Source organism: Brachycentrus maculatus, unplaced genomic scaffold (genome assembly GCF_059751285.1).
Source record: "Brachycentrus maculatus isolate JH-2025_06_01 unplaced genomic scaffold, ASM5975128v1 h1tg000334l, whole genome shotgun sequence".
Taxonomy (NCBI): domain Eukaryota; kingdom Metazoa; phylum Arthropoda; class Insecta; order Trichoptera; family Brachycentridae; genus Brachycentrus; species Brachycentrus maculatus.
This window is the reverse complement of record NW_028281083.1, coordinates 41,505-58,539: the sequence shown is the minus strand read 5'-3', so window position 1 is coordinate 58,539 and position 17,035 is coordinate 41,505. Positions and strand designations below refer to the sequence as shown.

Genomic DNA, 17,035 nt, shown 5'->3' with positions numbered 1-17,035 from the left:
ATGACAGGTACATGACGTTGAATTGCATGGATAAATTTTGTTATTCAAAAACTAAGAACAGTAGAATTTATACGTACATAATGAATGATATTGATAATCAATAGAATTATAGATAGTATAATAAAATGAGTATTTACTGATTTACTTAGTTTTTTGTCTCTTCCATACGTGTGTTTTAACTCGTTTTCTGTCTTTTTGTTTCTGTTTTTTGGTCTGATTTAAAAAAAAAATACTTAAATCAGTACTTTGTAAAAAAAAAACTAATTTTTATTTGTACCCTAGTATATATATATATATATATATATATATATATATATATATATATATATATATATATATATATATATATATATATATACAAATTAAATACGCAGTGCTGAGTAGAAAGGGAAGTTGATTTTCAATATTGAAATATGCTTGTACTCTAACGAAATAAATTAAAATGTAAATTACCTTGCCATTTTTAACTGTCAGTTGATCTGTTTCTTTCATTTTCATGCCTTGTCTGTTATTTTTCATGCCTTGTCATTTTTATTGGTAGCTGAAACGCAAGATATAACGCAAGATAACACTTATATTAATAACGATAATAATTTGATTTGCGATATATATATATATATATATATATATATATATATATATATATATATATATATATATATATATATATATATATATATATATATATATTGTCATTTTTATTGGTAGCTGAGACGCAAGATATAACGCAAGATAACACTTATATTAATAACGATAATAATTTGATTTGCGATATATATATATATATATATATATATATATATATATATATATATATATATATATATATATATATATATATATATATATATATATATATATATATATATGTATATATATATATATATATATATATATATATATATATATATATATATATATATATATATATATATATATATATATATATATATATATATATATATGTGATACACATATATATGTGTATCACATTTATTAATTTATTTATATTTAGATTCTCGTAAAAGTTTTTTTTTACTTTACTTTCAGAATTTGAATTCATAACCCGAATATGTTATAAATTTGGAAGTTAGTAATGAGACTGACCTTTAAAATTTAAAAATACACGATTTCTCTGCTAACAATTTTTCAATTTAACTTTTTTGTGTTTGCTTATGTTTTTATTTTTCACTGTATAGCAAATGTTACGTATATATTTTATGAAACTTACAGGCTTGCATACTTCGTTAAAACGATTGTTTTAAGGAATACTAACTTAACTTTCTTTATGAATAATATTTTTAAACTTCTCAATTTCGCATTGCATATTAAATGTAACGTATATTTTTTATGAAGTGGCTTGCACGCTTTGTCGAAACGTTTATAATAAAGCAGTGCCTATCCTAACATACCCGTCACGCGGGTATGTTAGGATAGGCACTGCTTTTCTGCCTCTATGGAATGCACGCCACTGATCATAACCCAATATTAACGTAAAGTGCCTTACATTAAAGGGGGCTTCTTCAATGCTGACTACATCCCCACCGACAATCTTGCCGTGACGCCGACCTGAAAACGTAATTTATACACTTAACCCTTTCAAACATGCCATTTTGTCTTTTGTACACTTAACCCTCTCTGCAATATCCAATTTTGTATCTAAGTGCCTCATTTCTAAATTTAGTATCATCGATATAACGATTAATCTAAATTTATATTAATCCTAAATATCGGTTTTTGGATTTGTACCCGGTGATGCCACCCATACCTTTTGAGATTCTCCCAACATATGAGATTTCAAATACAATGCTTCATATAATTTTAAAAGGACTCACAGCAACACCGGACCGATTTTAAAAGAGAAATTCGTCATTTGAATAAAAGAAGACATAAAAAATACATGTAAGCTGATAAACACAACTATGTTTGGAGTAAGGTCCTTACAATATTTTGCCTGTACCCAAATTAACCAGCTGCCTAACATATGTATGTATGTATGTATGTATGTAAAATAAAACCCAGTCAGGGATCCAAGATAAATTAACTGAAAAAATAAATTAAGGAAAGATATTTGTGTAAATGATTAGTTATATTTTCTGATTTGTTTCCTTTTAACATGCTTCTATCAACTTATTATTAGGTCTGTCCAGCTTGTAAGGAACGATGATGCGACCTGGTGCCTAAAAATGTGCTCTTGTCAATAAATCGTTTCAAAGATTCTATATCCTCAAAGCTTCACATACCTTTACCACGGTTTTGTTAACAGTATCAATCTTTATTAAAAAATATACCACAAAATATTTTTTGTAGCATCAAAAAGCTCATATATGTATATCTTTCATACGCTATTGGTTAATAATTGGTGTTAATCTGCGTTGAATTCATTTTTATTTTTATTGTTTTTGCTACCACGAAATATTTTTTATAATATCCAAAAGCTCATATATCTTTTTTATAAATATTGTGAACAGTAATTAAATACAACAAAAAACATTAAAAAGCTCACATATCTTTAATATCGATATTATTAACAGTATTAATATACAATGATTAAAGAAAACACTTGTTTTATACCACTTGAGTTTTTATTAAAGACTTCATGTTTCAGAAGTTAAACTTCCATAATTCAGGTCTGTATAATAACTTAAATATAAAATATAAAATTGTTCTATAAATAAGGAGCGGAGTTTGAAAACAAAGGAAAAATTATTTTTTTTCCTTTGTTTTCAAACATTATTTTTTTAGTAGGTATTACCCTACAAAAAAAATTTTTTTTCCATACAACGAAAACATTTTTTGCAGTATAAAAAACTCACATATCTTTAATATTGAATTTTTCAACAGTAGTAATCTACCTTAAAAAAATATTTTTAATTGTTTTTTGATAAAACGATATTTTTTTGTTAATTGGCGAGAATAATCCTGCCCTCGGATGCTTGCTAGTTATAAAAACACAGTGGAATGTAATATAGTTAATACATAATACAAGTAAACTCATATCCTATGTAAACTCGCAAGTAAAATCATAGAACTGAAATCATACACCTTTGTAATTTCACTGTAAACTTAGAATCATAGAATTGTATAAACTCGTGCATTTAATTAGATATCGAGTGATTTCGCCTAGAAGTTATATTATAGTTAATTTAATCATAAGAGTAGGTATTCTTTGACATCTCATCAACGATGAAGAAAAATATGGAAGTCTGGGCATTCACGGGGCTGACGACAGTCATAGGCTGGTTTAAGTGATAACTTTACACACGTGTAACATTCACCAATTATACCCATGATTGACAACCACATTCCTCAAATTCTTGAAAGTTCTATCTATATATATGAACCAATTTTGAAACGATGTTCTTGAACTACTAGTACTTCACTAGAGACATCTATTGGTGAGATGAAAAGAAGCTATTTATTGAGCAGAAAGTCTTTTAACCGTAAATGCCCAGACTTCCATATTCTTCTTCATCTTTGATGAGATGTCAAAAAAATAATATGAAAAATAACTCCCATAATTTGATTTGTGAACAAGTATTTGGACACACTCGAAATGTTGTACATAAGAATAGGTTTTAAAATTTATAATGTTTGAGCAAAGTAGGAACATGGTGAGCGGTGTCGCATAAGCCGTAGCTAGATTTCAAAGTCACTTGGTCGTAAATAACAAAAAAGGGAACATTATTTTATAAGTATACCAATAATTAGAAATGAATCAGACTCACCCACGCATTTCCAAAAGAACAAAAACGAAAATAATATTTCAACTTGATTTATTTCATTACACTTTTGGTGCTTATTATCGCACGGACACGCAGTTTTTTTTCAAATACCTCATTTTAATCTATTTTAAGTCGTTAAAAATTGAACAAGAGCATTCCTTTTCGTTTTTTTCACACAAAATATGTAGTCATATTGTATTTATATATATTATGCAGTTATTTTTTTTATCATCCCTCGAATTTTCATGGGAGAAAAGTGCAGAGTAATTTTACTATTTGTTTTCATGTTAAGTTATTTTAGGTTGAAGGTAAGCGTTACTAGGATATAGTGTAATTTAATATTACAGACCACTTAGAGCACTCGACGACGTACACGCGATTAGAACTATGGTTATAACAACACTCCCAGACATAATGGCACCGCCTGCTTGTGCCATTATAGGTGCTATTTATAACTAAATTGGTAATTATTGTTCAGTTGTTGATACATTATCAAATGTTGGTGAGCGAACATAGGTACACGTATCTTATAGAGTGCAACGCCTCGTAAAATGCATTTTAATTATGCTCTGGTGGTCTTTGTTGTAATTTTGTATGCGGGTATCATTATGATTTTTTATCTGCAATGATTGCTTTGAGCTATGGCAATTATGCGTAATTGGACAGGCGCCGTGGCGTAGTTGGGAAGACGCTTGACTGCAAAACTGGCGTCGAGGGTTCGATTCCCGCAAGTGCAAAATAAATTCAAGAAATATTTATTTTCATTCTGTTTGGGGGTTTGTGATGTATTTTTCACATTAACCTTTCCTATCCTTACTATCCTACCTGCAGACAAGCCTCTAAAAGTAGACGCTTTGCGGGTTTAAAAAAATAATAAAAAAATAAAAAAGTGCATTGTGTATAACAATTTTCGTACTATGGGTACGTTTTATATTATTTACATTGATAAATTTACTCTACCAATGATTTAAGTCGTATCGTAAGCATTTTCTAATGACAGGTACATGACGTTGAATTGCATGGATAAATTTTGTTATTCAAAAACTAAGAACAGTAGAATTTATACGTACATAATGAATGATATTGATAATCAATAGAATTATAGATAGTATAATAAAATGAGTATTTACTGATTTACTTAGTTTTTTGTCTCTTCCATACGTGTGTTTTAACTCGTTTTCTGTCTTTTTGTTTCTGTTTTTTGGTCTGATTTAAAAAAAAAATACTTAAATCAGTACTTTGTAAAAAAAAAACTAATTTTTATTTGTACCCTAGTATATATATATATATATATATATATATATATATATATATATATATATATATATATATATATATATATATATACAAATTAAATACGCAGTGCTGAGTAGAAAGGGAAGTTGATTTTCAATATTGAAATATGCTTGTACTCTAACGAAATAAATTAAAATGTAAATTACCTTGCCATTTTTAACTGTCAGTTGATCTGTTTCTTTCATTTTCATGCCTTGTCTGTTATTTTTCATGCCTTGTCATTTTTATTGGTAGCTGAAACGCAAGATATAACGCAAGATAACACTTATATTAATAACGATAATAATTTGATTTGCGATATATATATATATATATATATATATATATATATATATATATATATATATATATATATATATATATATATATATATATTGTCATTTTTATTGGTAGCTGAGACGCAAGATATAACGCAAGATAACACTTATATTAATAACGATAATAATTTGATTTGCGATATATATATATATATATATATATATATATATATATATATATATATATATATATATATATATATATATATATATATATATATATATATATATATATATATATATATATATATATATATATATATATATATATATATATATATATATATATATATATATATATATATATATATATATATATATATGTGATACACATATATATGTGTATCACATTTATTAATTTATTTATATTTAGATTCTCGTAAAAGTTTTTTTTTACTTTACTTTCAGAATTTGAATTCATAACCCGAATATGTTATAAATTTGGAAGTTAGTAATGAGACTGACCTTTAAAATTTAAAAATACACGATTTCTCTGCTAACAATTTTTCAATTTAACTTTTTTGTGTTTGCTTATGTTTTTATTTTTCACTGTATAGCAAATGTTACGTATATATTTTATGAAACTTACAGGCTTGCATACTTCGTTAAAACGATTGTTTTAAGGAATACTAACTTAACTTTCTTTATGAATAATATTTTTAAACTTCTCAATTTCGCATTGCATATTAAATGTAACGTATATTTTTTATGAAGTGGCTTGCACGCTTTGTCGAAACGTTTATAATAAGATTTAAAAAAAATTTTCTTCGAGATAAATTCTATTAAACGATATAAAGATATTATCGGGGGTATTGCTCTCTTACGCTTTCTCACCATACTGTACTTGTCATTTGGAATTGCTACCGAAAAGTTACTAAACGTGCTGATGTAATTACGTTAACGAGGGCGATATAGTAATCCAGGGTCTTAAAATTGAATCTGTCTTGAATAATTATAGATTTGAGTTCGTGGTACATCCCTCCGGAAAGCCTGTTCTTAGACCCTATCCGTAAAGTGAAATCCTTCGGATTCTGTCTGAAACAATTAATGAAAACATTTCACAAATCCCTTAATAGTTCAGTATCGACTCAAATACTGAACACATATATCGTAGTCGTACAGGAGAAAGTGACCATCTAATAAAACGTAAAATGTTCAGGAGGGCCATTTAAGTCACTTTTGCTTGGCAAGAAAATAAACATCAATGCAGTTAGTCATTTTCAACAAGTTAATATATTATACTTCCAAGTTTTAAATCCTTTTGGGTTTTTTCAGGGCAATATTAAGCTAGTAAGATATCAAATAGTCAATTATCACGATTTTGTAAAACAATGCACTTGGTCACTTTCTCCTGTATGACCACGATATGTACGTGGTAAAGGTATTCAATGTATAAAATAACTTCTAAGCGGAGATAATCTAGATTTGTGAACATGTATTTGGACACACTCAAAATGTTGTACATAAAATAATTGGTGAAATAGGAAGCTAGATAAAAGAATGAAAATCATGGTTTCAGTCGGAGCTCTCTTCTTCTTCTTCTTGGTGTAGGCCTTGTAGCCTGTTTTTAAGAGGGATTAGCCTCCTGCGATGTCGATTCCCAGCTATCAATCCATATCTTTGTTGGTCCGCCCGGGAGTCGGGTCTCGAGTATGTGAATTTATCCAAGATCCAGACCTTACATACATACATAAAGTCTTTGCTTAATAAAAGCTTTCCCTATTCCGACATACATGTCGGTAGAAACTCATATAATATGAACTGTGTCACGAGTGAGATCAATATCTAGAGTCGATTATTGTAACGGTATATACACGGGTCTACCAAACAATAAAATGACTCGACTGCAATCAGTGTTAAACGCAGCAGCGAGACTAATTTTTGGAATTTCTAAATTCAGTCACATCACCCCACTACTTCACAAACTCCACTGGTTACGCTTTCCCGAAAGGGTTGAGTATAAACTCTGCCTACTCATGTATAAATCAATACACAATACGGCTCCTGAATATCTTAAGGAGCTGTGTATTCTAGATGAATTGGTTGATAGACGTCTCACGCTTCGATCGGCTACAACATCTGCAATGGGCAAAGTGATCTTACCAGCTCGCAACCAACGCACTAAATTTGGCGAGCGTGCCTTTGCTGTTGCAGGACCGACGGCGTGGAATGCTCTTCCACCAGTGGTTAGAAATAGTGAGAGTGAGATGATCTTTAGAAAAAGACTAAAAACACATTTTTTTGCTAAATCATTTCCACCATAATATTTTCCCCAATTCATTCACAGTGAAGCGCCCTTGAGGTATTTTTTTTTACGAAAATGGCGCTATATAAGTTATCCAAATTTATTATTACTATTATTATTAATATATCCAGGGGTTCCGAAGATTGAGTAGTGTGACTGTCAATCATCGGTAGAATTGATGAATGTTACACGTCCGTAAAGTTATCACTTAAACCAGGCTACGACGGTCGTAAGCCCTTTAAATGCCCAGACTTCCATATTCTTTTTCATCTTTTTTGAAATGTCAAAAATAATGTAAAAAATTACTTGTATGTATATGTATATATATATATATATATATATATATATATATATATATATATATATATATATATATATATATATATATATATATATTATATATATATATATATATATATATATATGTATATATATATATATATATATATATATATATATATATATATATATATATATATATAAATAAATATAAATAAAGATCAAGAAAAACAGTAGGAGATAGTAGAAGGCAGCTTTTCAAGGAGGTCTTAATAATTCATTAGGTGTATCTATCAGGGAATCCATCCATCCTGCTATGCCTCGAACGAGGAGTCATTCAATGAAGAATAATGTGTTTAAGTAGAACTTTTCAAATATGTAATACAAACGGAGACAGCAATGCGACTAGCTCGCCGGCGCCTTCTGATATCAACCCTTGAGTTTATATTACTAAGAGGGAAATCTTCAGGGGTAAAATTGACTAGATCTGGAAAGCGCGCGTACATGCTGAGTGATATATCATGATAACACTAATCCGGGAAAACAATGAGCGTTCGTGACAGCCCATTTAGCATCGAGTCTGGCTGAGCCACATTGGTGTTTTCCCCATCGCCCCACTGAAACCACAACATTATATTGAGATATGAAAACGTCTTTGCCTCCGACAATACGCCCATTCGTACAAAACCATACGCCTTAAATAATATAAACATATCTCACAATCCATATTCCTCCATATATTAATCATAGTCATTTATGTAAATATATGGTAATCGGAATTTCTAATTCCTACAGACGAAATAAAACGAATATAATTTTGATTGATTTGGCTACAAAAAAACTACACATGTTCTCGTCAACAGGCGATTTTGTATTTTCACTTGGTAATAAGAATTTGTTGTTCTCAAAACTTGTGATTAAATATTAGTAAACTTGAAAGTGTCTTTTACGAGTATAAGCGTTTTTTAAAATATTTTTAACGTTATCAAATTTTAGTTAATGTACTTTAATTCAATATACGTTAAAACGATTGCTGATAAGACAAATGAACTAATCTCGCAAATAGTTTCCATACACTCGTATATATATTATTTTAAAATTTCAAAATAAATCACAGCGCGGGAAGGATTTGTTTTCTATGATTTTTATTAAAATTAAAAATTTGAATATACCACTTTAATGAGTTTTATTTATATAAACCAATTTATTTATATATTTTTGTACCAGTAGATGAAAACATCTGTCGTTTTCGAAACTAGTCGTATATATAAATAAAACTTCTTAAAGTGGTATATTCAAGTGATTAATTTTAATAAAATAATCATGTCATTCCACAAAGTTAATGCTGAATCAATAAATAATATTCTATGAGTTTATTTTATAATATAAGTTTGATGAATAAATAAACTCCTCATTATTTTTTATACAGAAATGTAAGTAATATTAGTATATTACCACTTACCGAGATTTTTATGTCTACCGGTTTCGAGACGTACCCGTCTCTTCGTCTAGACAATCACTACCACAGCATGCAAACAATACTACCCTTCACTACCATAGCACTATTTACAAACTTAAAACTACACAAAATATTGTTTGCATGCTGTGGTTGTTCGTCAGGAGGCGACGAAACGGGTACGTCTCGAAACCGGTACACATAAAAATCTCGGTGAGTGGTTGTATATTAATATTACCAACATTTTTGTTAAAAAAATAAATAAGTAAAAATGACATCACAAAGTAAATGGTTTAAATATTAATAATATTGAGAATATATAAATAAATTCCATTATTTTATAAACAATAACGCTTACCAATTTTCAGTTAAAGTAAAACCGTAGTACGTGTGAAATTAGGAGTGTATTTTCTTCGCATCTCCAGTCCCTTTTAGGGCTCATGTACGCAGTAGGTAGGCTTTAGATTATAAATATTGTATGAGCGAACTAAAAGGGGATGAATGATTCGAGTGATATGCAAATTATTCCCAGAGCCGAAGGGACATTTTGAACTGGGAGTAGTATCTGAGAGGGTTGTTTTGTATAATTTTCCACTGAATTTATATTTACTCAACTAAATACTCACTAATTTATTTTAAAATCAAGTCTAATCAGCTTCACCTCTTTAGAAAATGACTTCTTTGTTAAGATAAAATTGTCCTAGATTATTTTCTAGAAAGATATATATATATATATTTATATATATATATATAATATATATATATATATATATATATATATATATATATATATATATATATATATATATATATATATATATGTATATATATAAATATTTATTTATATAAATATATATATATATATATATATATATATATATATATATATATATATATATATATATATATATATATATATATTTATATATATATATATATATATATATATATATATATATATATATATATATATATATATATATATATATATATATATATATATATATATATATATATGTATATATACATAAATACATATTTATTTATTTATTTACAGGGTGTCTCATAATTCAACTTTTCATCATTTAATCATTCTTTTATTTCGCCTTTGTTCTATATTTTATATAAATAACAAAAATATTGGATTTTGTTACTTGAAGAAAACATCTTTGGCTGCGGCTTGATAAACCACCCTGTTGAATTTAAAAGCACAAAATAATTTTAATTAAAAGTTTTTAAAATATTACCGGAAAAAATTAAGCAATAATCCCTTCCCTAAAATATTCATAAAATGTGTATATTTTTAAGCAACAATTGGAGTGTTAATCTCTTGAAAGGCGTGAGGGTCGCTCAAATGGTTTCGACCTTTCATAAAATGAATAACTATTTATTCACAATCCCAAACGAGGTCAAATAAAAGCTCATACATATGCTTGAAATCCGAAAGGACCTTTGAAATTGGCAAGCTGGTGTTATTTATCCAGAAAGGTAAGGCTTTCACATGAATCTGAATAAATTGGATTTCAGCTATGGACACTTCAGAATCAAAGGGAGCGTAATATTCTGTTTGGCCAATCTTGTTGGAGATATTCAATAACATTATTTTTCGTGCGTTAAAATTACTCCACTCTAGTAACAAATAACAAATAACAAATTAAATTATAATAATAAAAAAATAATCGTAATAACAAATTCTGATCTGCAGTACATTTAAGCTTTATAAAGTTTACAACCTTTTTGGTGTGTCCAAATACTTGTTCACAAAATCTGGATTATCTCCAATTACAGGAGTTATTTTCATATTGTTTTTTGACGTCTCATCAAAGATCTATACGAATATGGAAGTCTGGGCATTTACGGGGCTGACGACCGTCATAAGCTGGTTTAAGTGATCACTTTACATACGTGTAATTTTTACCAATTCTACCCATTATTGACAACCGCACTATTCAAATTCTTGAATGTTCTAAATATATAAACCAATTTGGAAACGTTGTTCTTGAATCATTAGAACATCACTAGAGACATCTATTGGTGAGGTGAAAAGAAGCTGTTTATTGAGCAGAAACTCTTTTATTGGTATGTGAGGTCCGTGAACAAGTATTTGGACACACTCAAAATGTTGTAAACACCGTTTTCGTTGTTCAGTGGTAAAAACGTTGTTATTACTATATATATGGTTTATGTACAAATAAAGGTTTTTTTTATACAAATGAATTAAAATGTACGAATATAATTTTAATATAATAAAACCACAATGGACTTTTTAAATATATATATATATATAAATATATATATATATATATATATATATATATATATATATATATATATATATATATATATATATATATATATATATATATATATATATATATATATATATATATATATATATATATATATATATATATATATATATATATATATATATATATATATATATAAAATCGATAAATAGGGTCCATTATCGTCAAATTATCTTCGAATGGTATAGATTTTTGTTACTTTGTTTAGTAACAACTTCTTCGTTGTTTTGTGGTAAACACGTTAGGAAAATTTTCCATATGTCGATTTATATTTTATTTACATTTTTCGCAATATCTATAAAATTAAGATTTTAACTTTTGCTAGTATACGTACTGTTTTAAACACAAAAGGATTTTTTATCCATGCATCATTTTGAATAGGTTTTCGGAGTAAAAAATTGTAAAACAGAAACCCAACTCATACGAAGAAAATATTACCGTATGTTATTTCGATAAAAACTGGTTTAAGTGTACATTTTATTTATCACATATAATATTTATACGCCTGTAGGACTTTTACATTGAATACGGGCAGAAAAATGAAGTTAAAATATTTTTACATATTAAAAGTAATGAAGTAGAAAAAGTAAAAAAACAAAAACATTTTCGAAAAATACAGGAAAAACATAGCAAAAATATAACAAAAATACGGGTTTTTCTTTATTGACATCTCAACATAGATGAATGTGGAAGTCTGGGCATTTACAGGGTTTACGATTGTCATAGGCTCGGTTAAGTGATCAATTTACTCACTTTAACATTCACCAATTCTACCCGTAATCACACTACTCAATTTTAGGAACTTGTAGATATATTAATTAAACTCATAACATAGTACATGTGAGTTCACTACAGACATCTTTGTTGGAATAGGGAAAGGATTTATTAAACAAATGTACTTTCTATTTTTTTTCCACCTCCCAGGAGAGACCCGAGAATGACAGGACCTAGTCCTAAAAGAAGAAGAAGATGATGAATAAGAAATGCACTTTCTATTTGTATGCCAGGTCTAAAACTTTGGATTAAATTGACATACTCGAGCCCCACCTGAAAATTATTTTTAATCTTGAAATATTTTTCTTCACATATTTTGAGATTTCAAACATGTTAAAAATAACTCCTAAGAGGAGGTTATCTAGATTCGTGAACAAGTCACTCCGAATCATTCCGATATCTGGAACATGTCACTTCCTAACTATATAGCACGAATAATTATAAAACTTCAGGCTGATGTATAATTCCTTGTCTAATATGTTAACCTTTATTTAATTATCATGCTTAAAAAGAGGTTTTTATTTTATAAAACAATTATAACATGTATTATATTTATCATGTAAAAATTGGCTACTGCCGTAAATAAAAGAAAAAAAGTATTTGGACACACTCAAAATGTTGTGAACTTTCTTGTTGGATATTGAATCTTAATTGGTTATTTATTTTGTCTTTTGGATTGTTATAGGCCCGGTGACAGGAATGCGAGAGATGCGGAGCTGATCGCCCAACGGCTCCGAAGGGCGGGTCCTCTGGGGCGGCTCCCGCCTTCCGCCCTTAACCACCTCGCCTTGTGCGGCTTCTACGAGGACTTGGAAAAAGGGGTCACTTGTGAGTACAAATTTTATCTCTTTTCATCAATTGATTTGGCAGTCATTTTTTGGTAAAATCTATCCATTTTTAATTCAAGTTTTACTCGGTCTTAAAATATATTGTGTTTAGATGCAATCCGCGTCATTTTCGAATACCGTATATGAAGCTAAGTCTTAATTTTTGAGGTGTGTCCTAGGGATGTAAAAATCAAGTTTGTTTGATCAAAATATGTTACGTTTTAATGGCTTTCACAAAAAGAAATGCAGAAGCTCAAATGCTCAGCGATCCATGGAAAGATCCACGCTTGTTTGGTTCAAGCCTGAGGAATAAAGTTAGAAATGAAGAAATCATTAACAGACTCAAAAAACAGTTATCATGCATCCGTTAGCAAGACTCAAGCGACAATGAGCGTTACATGTTTCAAGACAGGACCTCACAAGATAGATTCCAAAGTTTTGTAGATGCAGACCTTGGGAAAATAAAAGAGACGTCAGAAGACCTCTAAAAGATGGTTTTACAATATGTCCTATGTTGCAAGATAGGAACCCATAACATGGATCCCAAAAATTTCGAGATGCAGACCTTGGGAGAATAAAAGAGGCGTCGGAATACTTAAAAAAATGCTCCGACGACATAGGCGCTGTGGGGGGCAGAAACTGGCTGCAAACAGCAACAGACTGAAGGAAATGGAAGGGTCTTTATCCAGCAGTGGAGGACAGAAGGCTTAAGACTTAAGAAGTTACGTTTTTAAGTATTTATATTTTGGAACTGTATTATAATATTTTGCAAAAACAAAATTTTTAATATTTCAACAAATAAGTTTATTGTAGTTGAGAGTCTATTGAAAATAAGCATATATAATGGGTAATGAAGTTTAAGTATCTGGGTGCGGAGATATCTAGCTGCAGTGATCTGTACAATGAAGTCAAAGAACAGACTAATAAAGCAGCAGTTATCTCTGGATGCGTAAGAGACATTTCTCGAGGAAATAGTCACATGTAAGTGGAAAACTGAGTCAGGATATACAAATTATGCATCCGACCAATTATGATTTATGGAATCGAAGCAAGAGCGGACACGGTAAGAACAAAACAACTTGCAAAATGAAAACACAGCGGCCCATATTAATTAAAACTCTCCAAAACAGGATACCCAATGTAGAAATCCGCAGAACCTGCAATGTCGAAGACATCGTGAGATGGAGCAGTCAAAGAAGTCGGTACTGGAGAGATCATGTCGAAATAATGGACTTAACGAGAATCCCTAAATGCTCAGAAGAACACAGACCATCAGGACTGAAAGTTGGATCTCCTCATCAAAGGAACAAGACCGAAGCCCCGATTTAACAAATAAGAAGTGGTTGAGAGTTTATTGATCTGTTTGAAAATGCAGGTATGAAACGATGAATATAAAACCAAAGGGGGATAAATTGTAATTAATATCGTAGTACAGAAAGTATCACCGAATACTTGAGTGATATCAGCCCTTACCAGTTGTACATCAGGGTAGGAATTAATTGTTATTATTTGAATTGTCACGAAATAGCGTACATTGAAATAAACATACTTGGTTGGAATTCAGGATATCATTTGTGAGCGAGTTTGGAGTATAATAAACAATACTGAGCATGACGAGGAAGTGAAAACTTTTGACTGATAAGGAAAGTTTAAATTGAAAACTTTGAAAACGAGCAAATATTTACGTTCATATTACTTATTGGTGTGTTTTTATTTCTTTTTATTGAGAACCATTTCTTTATTCGCTGATAAGCTAAACGAGTGATTATTTTATCGATGTCATAAAAATGATTCAATGATTATGTATTATTTTTTACTTAAATATCAATTTAACATCAACAGAATGTAATCAACAATTAAAACAAAAACTAATAATTTGGGTCCCAAATGAGTCATAAATTATTAATGAATTAATAAGATATTAATTTATATTATTTTTTGACATCTCATCAAAGATGAAGAAGAATATGGAAGTCTGGGCATTTACGGGGCTGACGACCGTCATAGGCTGGTTTAAGTGATCACTTTACACACGTGTAACATTCACCAATTCTAACCATTAATGACAACCACACTGCGCCAATTCTCGGAAGTTCTATATATATGAACCAATTTAGAAACCTTGTTCTTGAATCACTAGAACTTCACTAGAGACATCTATTGGTGAGAATCTATTTCTTTACATCTCACCAATAGATGTCTCTAGTAAAGTTCTAGTGATTCAAGAACAAGGTTTCTAAATTGGTTTATATATATATAGAACTTCCAAGAATTAGCGCAGTGTGGTTGTCATTAATGGGTGGAATTGGTGAATGTTACACGTGTGTAAAGTGATCACTTAAACCAGCCTATGACGGTCGTCAGCCCCGTAAATGCCCAGACTTCCATATTCTTCTTCATCTTTGATGAGATGTCAAAAAAATAATATGAAAATAACTCCTGTAATTGGAGATAATCCAGATTTTGTGAACAAGTATTTGGACACACTCAAAATGTTGTAGATATTAATTTGATTTAAAATAAAGAAATCTAAATGTTGGAAGAAATATGTACGAGTAGACAACTACTGAAAAAAATCAAAATGATTTATAATAACATTAAAATAAAATAAAATGTAAATAAAAATAAATATTTGAAGATTAAATAAATATTTTAAGGTTCTTAATTTATTAAACATTTTAAATCTTTTAATTGATGTATAGCGTAAAAAAGTTATTCCAGTGCTTCTGTTGATTTTTTAACAGAAAACAAATTGGGGCGCGACTAACCTTTTAAATTTATGAATGCTAATAAATCAGGATAGTCAATCATGCCATTAAGTAAATTTAAACGAGAAAATCAAACAACAGAATGTCAGAATTTTGACTCATTTAATTTACTTGAACATAAAGCCAAAAAAATACTGAAAAATAGGATAAAAACAAATCAATTTATAGCTTTAAAAAGGAGACGTTAATTGAAATTTGTAAAGGAAATTGCGGAAAAATAATATATAATAGAAATAAAAATCACCATTCCAATTATAATACATTTTTAAAATTATTTGTGTCTTTCAAAATAAGGAAAATCTTTTCTTCATGTCATTGTGATTGATCAAAATATCGACTAAATTCAAATTTTATGATTTAAAAAAAATAAAGTTGGTTGTAAGATGTTGAAAGATTGAACAAGACCGCCATCCTCTAAAATATTGATATTTCAACACAAACGAAGAAATTTGTAGAAACAGAATCTGGACTTTTTAAAAGATGGACGGGACTATCTTTATTTACATATAAACATTTTTTTTAAAAAAATATTTTTTTAATCGATATTTCATTGGCTGCTCAAGTGATCATTTTACACACTGCATTACATCTATCATTCAAACCTTGAATGAATTTATACCTTTGTAATTTTTTTAATCGGCCAAATATCCATATTTAGTAGACGCAATTCTTTAGCAAGTTTTGTGCTTTCTCTAAGATTACTTTTGAAGTAATTCTAGTAAATAACATTCATCGCTGAAACTAAATCTGTATATGCTCGTGTATACAAGTTTCAACAGGGATATTTCGTTATGAAAAAATGGTTAACGTTACACAAGTGAATAAAGTAATCACTCAAGCCATCCAAATGCTAGACCGTAAGCCTTGGAATGCTTAAACTTCCATCTTCCTTAGTTCAAAAATAGATCTTTCTTCTCAGTTGAGACACCTGTAATTTGCAATATATATTAAAAATAAATCTATTGAACATAAATATTTATTCACTATACAATTGTAAATATGGTTTCAAAAACATACTCCGTATGGGTTGATTAAAATA

General features: G+C 28.9%; 1 protein-coding gene and 1 long non-coding RNA gene across 2 annotated transcripts in view; one reads left to right on the top strand and one right to left on the bottom strand.

Moving 5' to 3' along the window:
• The window catches only part of LOC148304071 (rap guanine nucleotide exchange factor 4-like), a 92,512-nt gene extending 77,416 nt beyond the window's left edge, over positions 1-15,096 (top strand). Inside the window, exon 2 of the mRNA XM_088268878.1 lies at positions 13,087-15,096. Within this exon, the coding sequence (XP_088125004.1) occupies positions 13,087-13,285 (199 nt within the window). The 3' untranslated portion in view covers positions 13,286-15,096. The remainder of the gene's footprint in view (positions 1-13,086) is intronic.
• On the bottom strand, positions 454-4,259 carry LOC148304072 (uncharacterized). Its single transcript, XR_015838396.1, has 3 exons — positions 3,729-4,259; positions 1,508-1,569; positions 454-541 (listed from the first exon to the last, which is right to left on the bottom strand). It is a non-coding gene; the product is annotated as an uncharacterized LOC148304072 (long non-coding RNA).
• Positions 15,097-17,035: the final 1,939 nt, after the last annotated feature.